At 43.2% G+C, this 15,265-nt stretch overlaps 1 protein-coding gene across 3 annotated transcripts in view; it reads right to left on the bottom strand.

The window, feature by feature from the left end:
- Positions 1-7,877: 7,877 nt before the first annotated feature.
- Positions 7,878-15,265, bottom strand: part of MAP2 (microtubule associated protein 2) — a 319,652-nt gene continuing 312,264 nt past the window's right edge. For all 3 annotated transcript variants that reach the window (XM_026647705.2, XM_026647706.2, XM_026647707.2), the window contains 2 exons: positions 12,206-12,318; positions 7,878-10,079 (listed from right to left, as the gene is read on the bottom strand). In XM_026647705.2, coding sequence (XP_026503490.1) covers positions 9,864-10,079; positions 12,206-12,318 — 329 coding nt within the window. In that variant the 3' untranslated portion in view covers positions 7,878-9,863. The remainder of the gene's footprint in view (positions 10,080-12,205; positions 12,319-15,265) is intronic.

Below are 15,265 nucleotides of genomic sequence, written 5' to 3'. Positions count from 1 at the left end.
GGGTATGGAGGGCGCTCGCTACACCTCTGGCAGTGCCAGACAGATAAAGGATGGGAAGGAAAATGAAGCAAGGCAACATCCTTAAGATCACACAGCAGGATAGGAGGACAGCCAAGACCTCCAGAGTTCCAGTCCAGTGCCCTAATCACTAGACCACACTTACTCTTGCAGTGTTGTACAGTAGCAACTGGGACTCTGCATGTCCACCGTAAATCCCTTCCAGACCCAAGGGACTACACCGGCATGGCTATACAATATAAAATGCATTATCTATTCCCTTAGGTCTTCCTCAGGGCCACCAGCTTTCTCACCCCACACTGCTGCTTCAAGCAGCACCATGCAGCCAAGCTCTACCATGGGAGGGGGTAGGGAGAGACACTTTCTCTGTGTAGCTGCTCAGTTGTCTGCTCCCCTGGCATAGCAGCATTCACTCCATTTAGGGCCTTCTATGCAAGTGTGTCCTGGTTAAGGTGACCAGACAGCAAATGTGAAAAATCGGGACGGGGGTGGGGGGTAATAGGAGCCTATATAAGAAAAAGCCCCCAAAATCGGGACTGTCCCTATAAAATCAGGACATCTGGTCATCCTCGCTGGTCCAAAAAGGGTTGAGAACCACTGGCTTAAGGTATATCATATACCATGTACTATTAAAAATAAGTTATTAGGCCAGCAAGAGAAGAAGGGATTGCTAATTGAAGTGCCTAGCTAATCACTGCTCCTCACCTGACAGTGCCAAGACAAATCTCTTCAGCTGCACTCAGGAATTGCTTTAGTTCTACCTGCTTAAAGCAGGATTTTTTAGCCTCATCCACAGTCTTTGTTCTCAGCGCTGATTCCTTCACTGGGGATGTTTCCCTACAGCTGAAGCATGCTGCTAACATTAGCTCTTCCTTTCAGTAGATGATTAATGGCTCCTACTTCCTTGTGCAGGACAGCTCAGAGCAGCTTGGTTATGTTTATTTCTGAACCTTGCAGTATTGTGCCACGTGGGCTGTAACCCATTCCCGTTCAGGGGCTCCGAAGTTCTAGTGCATGAGTGTTTGACTGCCTGCTTTAATTCCTTCATGTCTACCATGCAGAAGCATGGCTTCAGGCATCCACAGGTATATCTACACTGGGATGTTTTTGATAGAATTTTACTGTTGCTACCCCTTGTCAGTAGCACTGTCAGAGCACTAATGTAGACAGGGCTCCAAGCAGGAACAGAGGTCATAAGCGCCATTTCATCTAATCCTGCTCTGAGCAAGCCTACATGGCACAGATAAGCAGTTTAACCACCAGCAGAGGGGTTTAGAAGACAATGTAGAATAGAACTTTCTGGAAAGACCAGTCTTGCAGAATTTGCCATCTTTACTATGGTGACAATAGGCTTAGCTTGGAGGGCAAACTTGAAGTTGTTGCTGCATCAGGCCGATTTCCCCCCTCCCCCCGCCACTTAAGTTTCCTTAAGATCACCAAGCAACTCAGGCAAGCATTGGTCTCTAAACATCTATTGATTAAATAAGCTCTAAGCCTAAAAACAAAGGGAGTTTGAACTTCAGTGATGTAGCTCACTCAGTGTAGTAAAAAGAGGATTTAGGAATTACGGTGACCCCCCACCATCTGGCCAATTGCAGTCAAAAGGCAAATAAGACCCTGCTTTATAATATGAGGTATCCCAAAGTGATATTTTAAGCTTTATAGGGCACCATATAATGAGGGACTAGAGTACTCTATCCAGTTTTGGTCTCTATTTTAATGCAGAGACCAGGAGTGCTTTGGAGCCACAATAAAGTAGGATCAGCATGGTGATCCCATGTTAAAGGATATTAGTTATAAAGCAAAACTAAAGCAGCTGAGGACTTCAGGGTACAGGTAAGATGTTTGATAAAGTGCTGCAAAATAAACTTCAATACAAATCTAAGAAGCAGACTAGGCACCTTTCCCCCTTAGGAAGTTAGAGCTGAACAGGAATAATAGCACACATTTCATAGCAAATCTAATAACCATATGGCTCTCCCGAGGCCTAGATCCTGCATGCCTCTTCCAGGCCTCATGGAGGTGAAACTCTCACTATTATCAGTTTAAGCCCTGCAGGATATGGCCTCACATTGGGCCATCCAGGCAAATGGCTGAAATGGAACAGGAGGTTCCTTTTTAGGATGACTAGAGCAGCTGCTGGAGATAATAATGCAGCAGGGAAGTGGGCATGGGCCATGCTATGCCTAGAAGGCACAGGCCAGTGAGCTCCAGTAGCCTGCATGTGTCTAGTAATTCCTAATGCAGGTCCATGCTTCCTGGTTAAACATGTTCACACCCAGCGATGGAAGTGAGCAAAATAGATCACCAGCATCTGGGGCCAGTCTCTGTTCCCCTGCCCTCATCCACAGCAAGCACAGAGACAAAGGGGTTCACGGAACAAGTGGGGCTCTCCTCTACATAGTTGCTTCAGTCAATGGGGGTGGGGAGGGCATGGGCCAGAAAGGGGTGTGGCTTCCCCCTCCCCCAGCTGCAACTGAGTAGTTGTTGAACAGGTCTCTGGCCCCCTCCCCAAACACCCACCCAGTGGTGGTTTCTTTTAACAGGCCCAAGTGGTGTGGTTCAGGTCCCCCCCAGTTCTCCCCCTTCTAACTAGGGATTCCCCCACCCCAGGTCACACCACTGGGGCAGGGTAATTTCCTCAGGAGCTTTGCTGCTCTCCAGGCCGCCCCCTTCCCTTCACACTCCCTTTGCCTCAGCCACTAACCCATCAACAGGGTGCCTTATTCTGCTTCCCTGAGCACAGAGTCACAAAGACCAGGCATGGGCCCAAGCAGCAGAGCACAGAAACTCAGGGAGAATCACTGTGCTTTCCTGTCCTGCCTGCCAGCTTTTATACTTCTCCCACAAGGCCCCCTAGTGGCCTGTCTAAGCAGTCGCTTTACAGGGTCTCAGCGTCTCATCCGCACTCAGGCCCTCAGCCTGCCACAGTGAGAGGGTGGGGCAGGGAAGGAGGGCGAAAGCTGCAGAAGGCAGGACAGTTCATGCCGGTGCATCCCATTGGCATTCTGGTGCATCTGGGTCTTAGATTTACTCCTGGCGCTGTGTCCTGATGGGTTATAATTCCAGCTTTGCTTTTAGCATAAAACCATCCTACCGCCTTTGGGCCTGATTCTCCTCTCTCTGACACTGATGTAAATCAATTGACTGCAGTGGAGTTATTTCTGATTTGCACCAACGCGAGTGGAGAATCAAGTCATGTCTTCACTCCTGAACTTCCCTGCTTCCCTGCTTGACTCTCCCTTGAGACTAGGGGTTGAGATCCATGGCAGGGTGCAGACTGTCCACCCATAGCATTTTATTAGCTAATGGGCACTAAAAGGAGGGCAGTGGCGCCTTCATTTATTGTGTTAGTAAAGTTTGTGCAATGTTTTCCCCTCTCAAAAGCCATGTGCGTCCATACTCTTTGTTTTTCTATTTAAAAATACCCCCGTGCTAGCTGCTCTGCGCCCAGAGCATCCCAACAAACCAGGGAGTATGCTCAAGGAAGACACAAATAATTTGGGAGCAGATCATGCCCTAATGATCTGATGGTGGAGGGGGTCCCTTCACTCATGGACCATATCCCTTCAACACAGAAGGTAGGCTCACTGTCTTCCCCCTTCCTCCAAGCTGCACCAAGGGATTGGTGGCTCTGTGAGAGGAGGGGGGAGGACAGGGACTCAGCTAGGACAGAGTGCATGTCATCCCAGCACTAATGCTGCAAATATTCCTTTAGAAAGGTAATACAGCCCAGCGTCCTGCAGTCCCTCATTCTGAGGGAGATCTGCCGTTATGGGTGTCCCCAGGGCAAGTGCCAGCTGATGAAGCTCAGATGGGGTAATTCTGTTGGATCTGTGCTGGCAGACGAGGGGTGCGGGGGCTGGTGGCACAGAGGCAGCCAGACATGGGTTCTCTATTGGGATGGTACTTGCTTCCCAATGTTCCCCCAAGATTTTGAAGGTAGGACATGTGATTTATTCTGGGGAGTGCTATCCCTGCCCCTCCCCCAGTGGAGAAATCAGTATTAGTCTGAGTCAGGAGAACCTTATGGAGATTTTCATCCCTTTAGCCCTGTGCCATGTTGTTGTTTTTTTTTCCTGCAGGAGGGAGCAGTTGTTATCTTGGTAAGGAAATAGATTTCAGTGGTATGATTCTAAAGAGTTTTATTTCAAATAATAGTGACGGGGGAAAGGATGTTTTAAATGAGAAACACCTTGGCAAAAAATTATTGTTCGTAATAAATGTCAATACTAATAATGTGTGATTGGATGGGCTATCTCAGTCTTTCTGCAAAGTAAGGGCCTGACCCTACCACCCTTACTCATATAAGAAGTTCCACAGAATATAAAGCAATGATATGTGAGTCAGCATTGCAGAATCAGGCCTAAAACTTGAGTTAAGATAGGAATAATAACAGCTACAAATGTCATGTTAGGACAGTGGAGTAAAGAGGCAAATCCATCTGCTGCAGGATGGACATTTTCCTTATACAAGTCAACAGCACAGGAAGGTGGATGACCTGGTTCTTAGTCCAAAGACTATGTAATGTAGGGAAGAATACTGAAGATAGCGTCCTCCCTTCATTACGTAGAACTCCCCCTCTCCATATCTTCTTCCGCAGAACAAATTCCATTTGTGGGATTGGGTAAGTAAATCTGCAGGACTTCTTGTTGCCCAACAGGCTAAGAGAGTCCCGTTCATGGTGTGGAAACAAAACATATTTAAACTGTGAGGGGTTCTCTTTCTTCTTCCCTCCAATCCAAGATGTGTATTCTGTAAGCATTTGCAAAAGAAAAAAAGGTGCTGATTTATGGTGGCATGTACTCAGTAGCAACTTCAGCCTTTTGATAAAGATGGGCGAGCTTTGGTGTGGAGATTGAATAAGGCTGATATCTAAATAAACAAACAACTAAGACTATATGAAGGGCTGAGAGTTCCACTAAGGGCAAATTTATTATTGGACTTTTTGTCTCAACAGACCATCTGAGGGCCACCGTGTCATTGTTTACTTTGTAAAGAAAATTGGCTTGTAGAACATGTTGACAATTCTCACTCCAGTTCCCAGTGGGCAAGTGTGCATAGTATAACTGGGTTCAAAAGAGAACTGGGTAAGTTAATGGAGGATAGGTCCATCAATGGCTATTAGCCAAGAAAGTCAGGGATGCAACCCCATGCTTGGGGTGATCCTAAAACTCTGACTACTAGAAGTCGGGAGCAGAAGACAGGGATGGATCACTTCATAATTGACTTGTTCTGTATAGTCTCCCTGAAGGTCTGGCATGGGCCACTGTCAAAGACAGGATACTTGGCAAAATGGACTGTGGTCTGACCCAGTATGGCAGCACTTACGTTCTTATAGAATAAAAATAACATCATGCTTGGCACTAATATATGCCCTTGGCAGACACACCATGGATTAAGAGAGTTAGAGATGGAACCTATCCATTCTCTCCTACAGGTGTTCTTTCCAAATCAGGAGTGAGGTACACTAGAGGGGCAGTACAGGGAAATTTGTAAAGCCACTGTCTGTGCTGTACCTGTTATGGGGTGCAACAGATGACTTCAGCCTCCAGAGACATCTTCAAAAGTACTAAAGTCAGTCTAAAAATTTTGAAGAACAGAGGAAAGTTGATTTACTCATGAGGTCAGTTAGTTATCTCAGGAACCTAACTGTTCAATCCACAGTCAAGCTAAACTTCATATTTGGGCTAGAAGTCCAGGATAAACAAGAAAATAACTCATTCACATGAAGCAGAGAAATATTTCCCTAAAGGCTGATGTGCTGGCTGTAAAGCTGGGAACTGCGGCAAGAAATAATGGAGAGTAAGCGAGAGCCACTACTTCATCTGCTCTGACTTGTCTTAAGACTGACTGTATGCATTGCTAGTAGGTATATGTTATTTTATATTTTCTTAAAAGCAATACCATGATATGCAGTGAGTGGATGGGGATATAATCTGCATCACAAATAAAAGATACAAGTGGTTAGATGACAAGCAATTTTATTTTGCAAAACAATCACTATACAGCAACAAATACAATTGCAAATTGGATTGAAAAACATGAACTAACTACCACCAGCCATTCAAGAAATGTCTCTTTATGGTAACAGGCTCTAGAATTATCAGAAAAAACACAGGTTTGTAACGGCAGACTGTATTCCTCCAAATCCCAGCATACAGAATATGATTTTTTTTTGTTTCTTTTTTCTCTTTGCTAAAGTTGAAGTGGCTTTTTTGCCTGACCTTTAAGTCTGAAAGTAAATTATTTTTCTGCAGAGGGCATTGCTTGAGTAGGATTACTAAGAGCGAGTGAGCTCTACACACACCTAGGCTAAAATTCTATCTGCTTCATTTTATATAACAAAAGTGATCTACACTTAAAGACATCTGTCTTTGAAGAGATGTTCATACTTGATTTTCAGAAAATATTTTGGTCCAGCCCAGCAAAAACTTTTCTCATATACAGTAGTCCACATAGACCGCCTTTCAACTCCCTTTGGGTTGTGTAGATAGGCCAGTTTATATATATTTGCAAGCAGTCATAATGAGGAAAGAAATGTTGCTACTGTACATTAACATAGTGTTAGCTGGCTAATACCATTTACTGCTGTACAGTGAAAATATGTGTTGTCTAGTGGACACAGGAGTATCCTCATCATTGTTAGTTTCTCCTTCATTGTTGCTGGACCAAGATCGGCTCAACTTTTACTGGATTTCTTCCTGCCTAGGATTACATAGAAACAGATATTTTGCAGATGTAGAGACACCCAGAGTGCCTTTTCCGTTGTCCTACCACTCAACAAATATACTCAGTTTTGATTCTCCCATGACTATCCGATTTGGCTTAATTTAAATTTTCTATTTATTCACTGTTACAAATAGAGAGAAGTTGGCTCTTAGATGTCACTGACTGGCTAAACTTGCCAAGAGAATAGAACTGTTAAAGACGTGGGTTCCAGAAAACTGGAACATGGCCACCAAGTGCTTGCAAAGTTTTTAAACTGACACTCTTCTTGAGAAGTTAAGATTCTTATGAGCTTTTTCAGTGAATATCTAGAGTTGCGTAACGTAACTCGCATTTTATTTAACATAAACTCTTGGTTGCTTTTATCTTCATCTAGCTCCCCACAAAAGTTCTAGAACTCTTTCTATGGAAGGACCATTATTGATTACAAGGACTTTGCTTGAATTAAGACAAGAAAGCTCATTTCAAAGCATGAAGTAAATGACTTGGTGTGTTACATCAGTTTGACTTTGGATGTGTATGTGCAATAACTAAACTTCACCATCTACAGAATGTGTTTTTGTTTTTTTTTAAAAGCAGGATAAAAAGTACTTGAGTCATAGTTTAAATACTGTTCTGACCAGCTGTGTTCAACTTCAGTGAAGCTGAGGCTCAGGAGTACATTAGGCTCTTCCTAACATTGGCAAAAGGCATAATAAAAACACTGCAAGGCGCATTTGCATTAACTGATGGAGAGCAACAGGATCAGAAATACTGTCCTTTTTCCTCTTTTTGTTTTTCTTAAACAATGGCAAGACATTTTTATGGACCACACCAAACATTATTTCCAAGTAAATTCCCATTGGTTATTCTAAGCAACAGTACAGCAATTACAAGGCAGAAATCAGAATCCTCTTGATGCACTTTAGATGGTTGCTAAACTCCATGTCTTTTGTATAAAATAACTGACTTACAAACAGCATTCCGTGCTTTAGAGTGTGAAAAAGCTTTTTGCGGAGTTGATGTGTGGGGCTATTTAGGAGTTCATCTTCAGTAAGGTGCATGGAGTTTGAGCCATATAATTCATCTTAATGCCACGGGGAACAACTGCTTGGCCAAAATCTCCATTCACCACACTGAAGATTTATTTGTGCAGATTAATACTAAATTTAATTCTGTGGAATCCTTTGCTATTAATTATAAGAATCTTCTGCGCAGACACAAACATCATCTCTATGTTCTTTTCAGATCAATCCCCAACACACACATACACACACAGTAAAAAGAACAGAGTACTCAAAAACTTCCAATACACAAGGTTGACTTAATACACAATTCATGTCTAGCTCAGTTGACAGTGTAAAGATTAGCTAGAGATTTCGAAAGGAAGAGAGCCAACAATCTGCAAGTGTGTAAATTGGTCATTTTATAATGTCTACTGTACATAACATCAGCAGATTTGTTATCCACTGATGAGTAATACCACCATATTACCTTCAGCAGTGTTTTCTTAGTGTCCATAATGATGTGTTGGAGTTCTCACAAGTAACTCCATTAGATCTGATGTTTATGTGCCTCTCTGCAAGTTTATTCACACTTTTCTTATACTTTTTATAGTCAACATACACTTGCTGCTTCTTTGTTGAGATTTAAATATGCCCTATTTATCTATTCATTCACCTTGGTGATCCAGACTAGGGAGTTCGTTTTATCTATCTATTTAATTTATTAATTATAATTTATTGGCATCTCTACAGTGTTTACTGCTATACTACCAGAGTGCCCGAGTGTACACATAAGACACTACTGAAGGTATGGAATGACACCCAAATACTTTTTTCAACTTTAGCAAAAGAAAAAAATTCAATGAAATAAATCCAACATTCATTGTTACTACAGAAGTTTAAAAAAAGAGGAAGCTAAAACCAAACTGTTTTTGATTTAAAAAAATCCAGAATCCAAACCCACCTCTTTGGAAACCCTTTTTCTAAACATCTGGAACTCACAAAATCAGTCTTGGTGAAAAAAGGAGGGTGGGGAAAAGGAATAATTTTTCTAGCATCACAGAAGAGACTTGCATCTGACACTAAAACAGGGTCACGGCTTTTAGTTGTTACAGAAAGCAATTTCATGCTAAATGTTTTTGTCTTTTTATGTATTTTTTTCTGAATAGGGAAAAAAAACCCTGCTAACATCTACTTTTACATACCTAAAATTGCAACACCAAAGGGTGCAAGAGACACAGATACTGTGAATAAAGAAGTATAATATTCAAGTATATGAGGGCATATCACAAATGGCCACAGAGAAATATATATATCTATAATACTGTATCAAACAGATGGAAAGGATGTGAAACTGGTAGTGTGTACACAAATCTAGCCGCTTAACCGACATTCTAATCAGACACAAGCCCATTGAAATGGAAGTGCTTCCTTTCAACAGCGTTTTTGTTTTAAAAATGCCACTTCCTCAAGCACAATTCAAATGTTTTTCAACTACTATTTTTAGTTATCAGTTAAATAATTTATTGGAATCAGCTATACACTGACATAATTATCCAGGCCCCAAAACGTTAATAACTTAATCCAGTCTTTCTCCTTCTACCCATTTATACAAAATAACACTTTTTAAAATTAAACTTGATTTCCTTTATATGCCCTTCCCATCCGGTAACTAGGCTCTTCAGTTTAATTTAACCTGTAATAAGTTACAATGGGCGACTTTTTTTTCCTCCCACCCATCAACAGAACTGTGAAATGAGCAACTTGGGATAGTAGCAAGTCAGAAAGAGGTGGATGGCCCTCAGGCACATGGAAAGGTAAAAATGCATTTTATCATAGTACGGTACTCCATGCAAAACAGAGCAGAGCGACAATAATCGTCCAATGTCATACACTGCAATTGCATACCCACGTAAAGCCAGTGTCTTCCTGCTGTAAATGGAGATCAGGCCAATTTCTGCATCTATTTAATTATTTTGGGTTTTTTTTTTATTGTATGGTTGCTACAGTCTTGGGATGTGACTTAATTTTAGACATGGTAAAAGAATGAATGTAACACCTGCTCTGAGCCCATTCCTGCCAAGAGCTCATGTCTAAATATTATTACTTCATACACTGCTAAATGGAGCAAATTCATAAGCCCTGCTTAGCAAGGGCGGCCGTAACATCTTCAGCGAGGGTAGCAAGCTGCGGGGATTCCAGCAGGTTGATGCTTCCAGAGGACGAGACGTTGCTGAGTCTGCGCGGTGAAGGCACGCTGGACCTGCCTGGTGACTGCGTAATGATCTCGGCCCCGTGATCTACACGGGCTTTAGCATGCTCTCTGAAGTTTAGCTTCTGGCTGTCAATCTGTTCAAGAAAGGCAAAATGCATGTAAACCTTTGCTTCTATTGCTGATTTGATTTGAAACTCCTGCCTTCTGTGGTGACACCCTTTCCTAGTCACAGACCCTCCCACCTTTTCAGTGTGCGGCCAACTCTCTCCTTCCTACATAGGACCTGTTGCCGTATGGTGCTGATCACCTTCAGTTCTTGAAGTCAGTGGGAGTTGAGAGAGCTCAGCCCCTGCCAGGAGGTGATCAACAGCCTCACAGCACTGGACTCAGGAGTCACTCACCACCAGGGCCGGCTCCAGGCACCAGCTGAGCAAGCAGGTGCTTGGGGCGGCCAAATGGAAGGGGCGGTAGGTCGGGCTCTTGGGCAGCAGGTCTCTCAGTCCCTCCCGGAGGGAAGGACCTGCCGCCGAATTGCCGCTGAAGAAGAAAGCGACGCGGTGGAGCTGCCGCCGATCGTGATCGCGGCCCAAGTGGCAAAAACCCTGGAGCCGGTCCTGCTCACCACCTTTGCTTGGGCCACCACTGCTGGAGCACGTCCTCTAGCCAACGGGCCCTCTCCTATGAGCCTGCCAATGATTCCCACCAAGGCGACAGCCGAGTGAATAATTCACAACAAAAATGTATCTAATAAATCTAGGCTGGGATTCCAACGGTGCCTAATGGGATTAGGCACCCAATGTCCACGGACTTTCAGTGGGATTTGGGTACCTAACTCCCTTAGGCAGGACTGAAAAAACCCATCTTTTGCCTCTATTACTGAATATCCATGTGCATATCATGTCTTCATTGAATTCATATATTATTCTACATTTTATTGGTCTGAAATGTCTTTTCTTTTTTTAAAAAAGCCTCGTAAGGATTGAACATGTGTGTATCTCTGTGAGTATTCAATATCTGTAATGGGTTAAATCCACCCTCGCGCAGAGCATCATCCCAAGGCTTAAAGTGGGACTTGAGTGGTGCATAGGCCTTGAGTTGGCCCTCTGCACGGGCATGAATTTCACCCTGTTTGAGTTGCATTGGTTTGCTGTGGTTGGTTACAACAGTCATGATATTGTTTCAGTTCTCTGACTGGATGATCACACAAGCAATGCCAGTGTAAAGTACTTGCTTGTGCAAAGTGAATATGCACATGTGTTTATGTGATTCTGATATTCGCATTGTTTGAATGTTGCTCAAATGAAATGTTCACAGGAAGCATACACAAAAAGGCCAGTGAGCATGGCTGAAAGGAATATACCAAGAGCATTTTTGTAATAGTCACCCAGTGCTATTCAATACAGCGTGGCTGAGATTTTCAAAGGTGTCTAAAGGGAATTAGCGTCCAGTTTCCATTGAAATCAATTGGAGTTGAGGTAACATTTTCAAGAGCGCCTAAGCCCCATTTTCAAATGTGACGTAGGCACTTAGGATCCTAATGTTCACTGAAAGTACTTCTCTCTTTTTTTATGCCAATACAATGGCCCTCTGTGATTCAATGACATTAGGTGGAAGAGTAAGTTTTGCACAACTAACTGTGTTTCTTACAGGAGTGACCTTTACAATAAAAACCTGGACTGAATTTCAGCCCAAACTTAAAACCAAACTCCAAATTTCTAAAAATTTGGTTCAGTTTCCTGGCATCTTAAAAAATACATGGTAAAATATAAACAGATCCTGCTGGTCTGCCTTCTGTTTTCAAATTTCATGCACTTTACAAATTCTCTGGGGTCAGAGGCATGTAATGTGATTCTACACTACTACTCACCCAGAGCGCCCTGGAACAAAGGAGATTTGAAGACAGCCATTGGGTCAGGATTACTAGACTGACTAAAACCCCAATGTGGATTTGGAATAGCGGCAAAGGTAGAGGTCTGGAGGCAAAACAGAAGTTCAACTGGGCATCAGGAGAAGCAGCCTGGGAGTCACTGGCTCCAGGTTGAGAGGAACAACCATAGAAAAGTAACCTGTTCTATCTTCTGTTCTCCTGTTAGTTGCTTTTCCTGCTCTCACCTCTATAGCCCTGTATATAAGTGACACTCATTTTTCTGACCCATGTATACCTGCTGTGTAATTTACACCACGATTCATGTCACTGCTAACTTTGGGCGGAAGTGCATTCTCAAAGGGAGAAGCTCAGTTCATCAGGCTGATTTCTTACCTTGATATTGCCACCTCCAGGTGTATGGTGGGCATTTTCAAGGGAACCAACTTTAGCGTGAGCTTTTTCTTTGAAATCCAGTTTCACACTCTCAATTTTCACACGTCCCCCACCTATTCAAGCAAAATCAAATACAAATTAAGAAAATAAAGTAGTCCTCAGTTTCAAATACACTTTGTTTTGTTTCCTGAAAATGTAGCTTGAGGGCCAACCAGGCAAATCAACTGACAGAATTAGCTATTAGTGCCTTATTTTTTCTGCCCTCCCAGTTCTGTCTGGGCACAGACATTTATTACTTCTCTGTCACATATGATCTAATAATTCATAAAGGGCCAGATTTTGAGAGGTGAAGAGCACCGTGCCCTCTATTCAGCAAAGCATTTCAATACAGTAGAACCTCAAAGATATGAACACCAGAGTTACGGACTGACCGGCCAACCGAACAGCATGTGAAGAAACCAATCAGGCAGCAGCAGAGACAAAAAAAAAAGCAAATACTGCACCGTGCCTGTACTGTATCTTAAAGGTAGGCACATCTGGGCTGCCTGTCCCCACCCCAACCCCATGCATGGGGCAGCCACTTACATCTAGTAGAGAAGACGCTAGGGCTGCCAGCCCAAGGCAGCCGGCAGAGCAGGAGCAGCGCTGGGGTCTGCGCTGCTTTCACCTTCCCCCAGTTAGGGGCGGGGGCGCTGTTTTCCCACACATTCCTGGCTGGGAGGGAAGGGCACTGTTTTAAGCTCCCCTCCTCTGGCTGGGAGAGGGACAAGCTGTTTTCACCCCACCCTCCCAGCCGGAAGCGGGACATGGTTGCAGTCCGATCTAGGGAAAGAAACTGCCTGCAAGGAAGCTGCTGGCACTGAGGAGAGAGTTCAGCTGCTGCTGGAACTGGAGCCCAAACTGCACTTTGTTCAGAGTTACGAACATTTCAGAGTTACGGACAACCTCCATTCCCGAGGTGTCTGTTACTCTGAGGTTCTACTATACTATACTATAATCATAACTTCAATGGGATTTAAACACTTGCTCAAGTACTTTGCTGAATAGGGATGGACTCAATATCTTCATCAACGATTTAGATAATGGCATAGAGAATACACTTATAAAATTTGCGGATGATACCAAGCTGGGAGGCATTGCAAGTGCTTTGGAGGACAGGATTAAAATTCAGAATGATCTGGACAAACTGGAGAAATTATCTGAAGTAAATAGGATGCAATTCAATAAGGACAAATGCAAAGTACTCCACTTAGGAAGGAACAATCAGTTGCACACAAACAAAATAGGAAACAATTGCCTAGGAAGGAGTACTACAGAAAGGGATCTGGACGTCATAGGGGATCACAAGCTAAATGTGAATCAACAGTGTAACACTGTTGCAAAAAAAGCAAACGTCATTCTTGGATGATCATTAGTAGGAGTGTTGGAAGCAAGACACAAGAAGTAATTCTTCCGCTCTATTCTGGACTGATTAGGCTTCAGCTGGAGTATTGTGTCCAGTTCTGGATGCTACATTTCAGGAAAAATGTGGACACACTGGAGAAAGTCCAGAGGAGAGCCACAAAAGTTATTAAAGGTCTAGAAAACATCACCAATGAGGGAAGATTGAAAAAAATTGGGTTTGTTTAGTCTGGAGAAGAAAAGACTGAGCGGGGACATAACAACAGTTTTTCAAGTACATAAAAGGTTGTTACAAGGAGGAGGGAGAAAAATTGTTCTCTTTAACTCTGAGGATAGGACAAGAAGCAATGGGTTTAAACTAAAGTAAGGGCGGTTGAGGTTGGACATTAGGAAAAACTTCCTAACTGTCAGGGTAGTTAAGCACTGGAATAAATTGCCTAGGGAGGTTGTAGAATCTCCATCATTGGAGATTTTTAAGAGCAGGTTAGACAAACACCTGTCAGGGATGGTCTAGATAATATTTAGTCCTGCCACGAGTGCAAGGGACTGGACTAGATGACCTCTCAAGGTCCCTTCCAGTCCTACGATTCTATGTGTTTAAGTAATTTGCTGAAGTGAGGCTCAGTGGAGAACCTGCAATTCCCACTTGAGTCAATGGTATCTTGTGGCAGTAGGTTCCACAGATTAAATTTGAGCTGTGTACAGAGAATTGTTATCTTTCAGTTTAAATGGAGCATTCCCCTTGTACTTGTATTATGAGAACAGGTAAATAGGTCCACCTGTATCATTAGTTTGTATATCTCTATCATGCCCCCTCTTATTAATCTTATCTCTAAACCAGGGATTGGCAACGTTTGGCACGCAGCCCGTCAGGGAAATTCAATGGTGGACTGGGACGGTTTGTTTACCTGCAGAATCCGCAGGTTCGGCCGATCACAGATTCCACTGGCTGTGGTTTGCCGCTCCAGGCCAATGGGGGCTGCGGGAAGCGGCAGCCAGCACATCCCTTGGCCCACACAGCTTCCCGCAGCCCCCATTGGCCTGGAACAGCAAACTGCGGCCAGTGGGAGCTGCGATCGGCCGAACCTGCGGATGCTGTAGGTAAACAAACCATCTCGGCCGGCCAGCGGATTTCCCTGACGGGCTGCGTGCCAAAGGTTGCCGATCCCTGCTCTAAACTAAGCAGTCCCAAACTTTTTCCATCTCTCTTTATATGAAAATGTCTCAATTAAATAAAATAAAGAATATTATTATTATTATATTATTTCCATTAGTAACTTGTGGTGATTTGTACTTGGATTATTTATTAAGTGAATATTAGTAACCACGATCTTTCTTTCGTAGATGAACAAACCCAACATGTGGAGGCCTGTAACACATTCATTGCTATATGGACTCAAAGTCCTAAGGATCACATGGGATTTGCATCTGAATACATTTGTTAGCTTATATATGTGAAATCACACACACATATATATATGATCATTTAGTTCTTTATTGATTGCATATATGAAGCTTGTGTACACTATATATTCCAGTATACTGAGCATCTGAAATACTTCATATTATGGTTTCAGACAGGAGTATGTAACTAGCCTGGTCCAAATTCAGATCTGGTGTAAGCAAGTGTAACTCCACTGACCTCAACAGAGGTCTACT

This window comes from Terrapene carolina, unplaced genomic scaffold (assembly GCF_002925995.2).
Source record: "Terrapene carolina triunguis isolate 2854851 unplaced genomic scaffold, T_m_triunguis-2.0 Scaffold62, whole genome shotgun sequence".
Lineage (NCBI taxonomy): Eukaryota > Metazoa > Chordata > Testudines > Emydidae > Terrapene > Terrapene triunguis.
The sequence above is the reverse complement of the archived record's forward strand: the minus strand, read 5'-3'. Positions and strand labels throughout refer to the sequence as shown.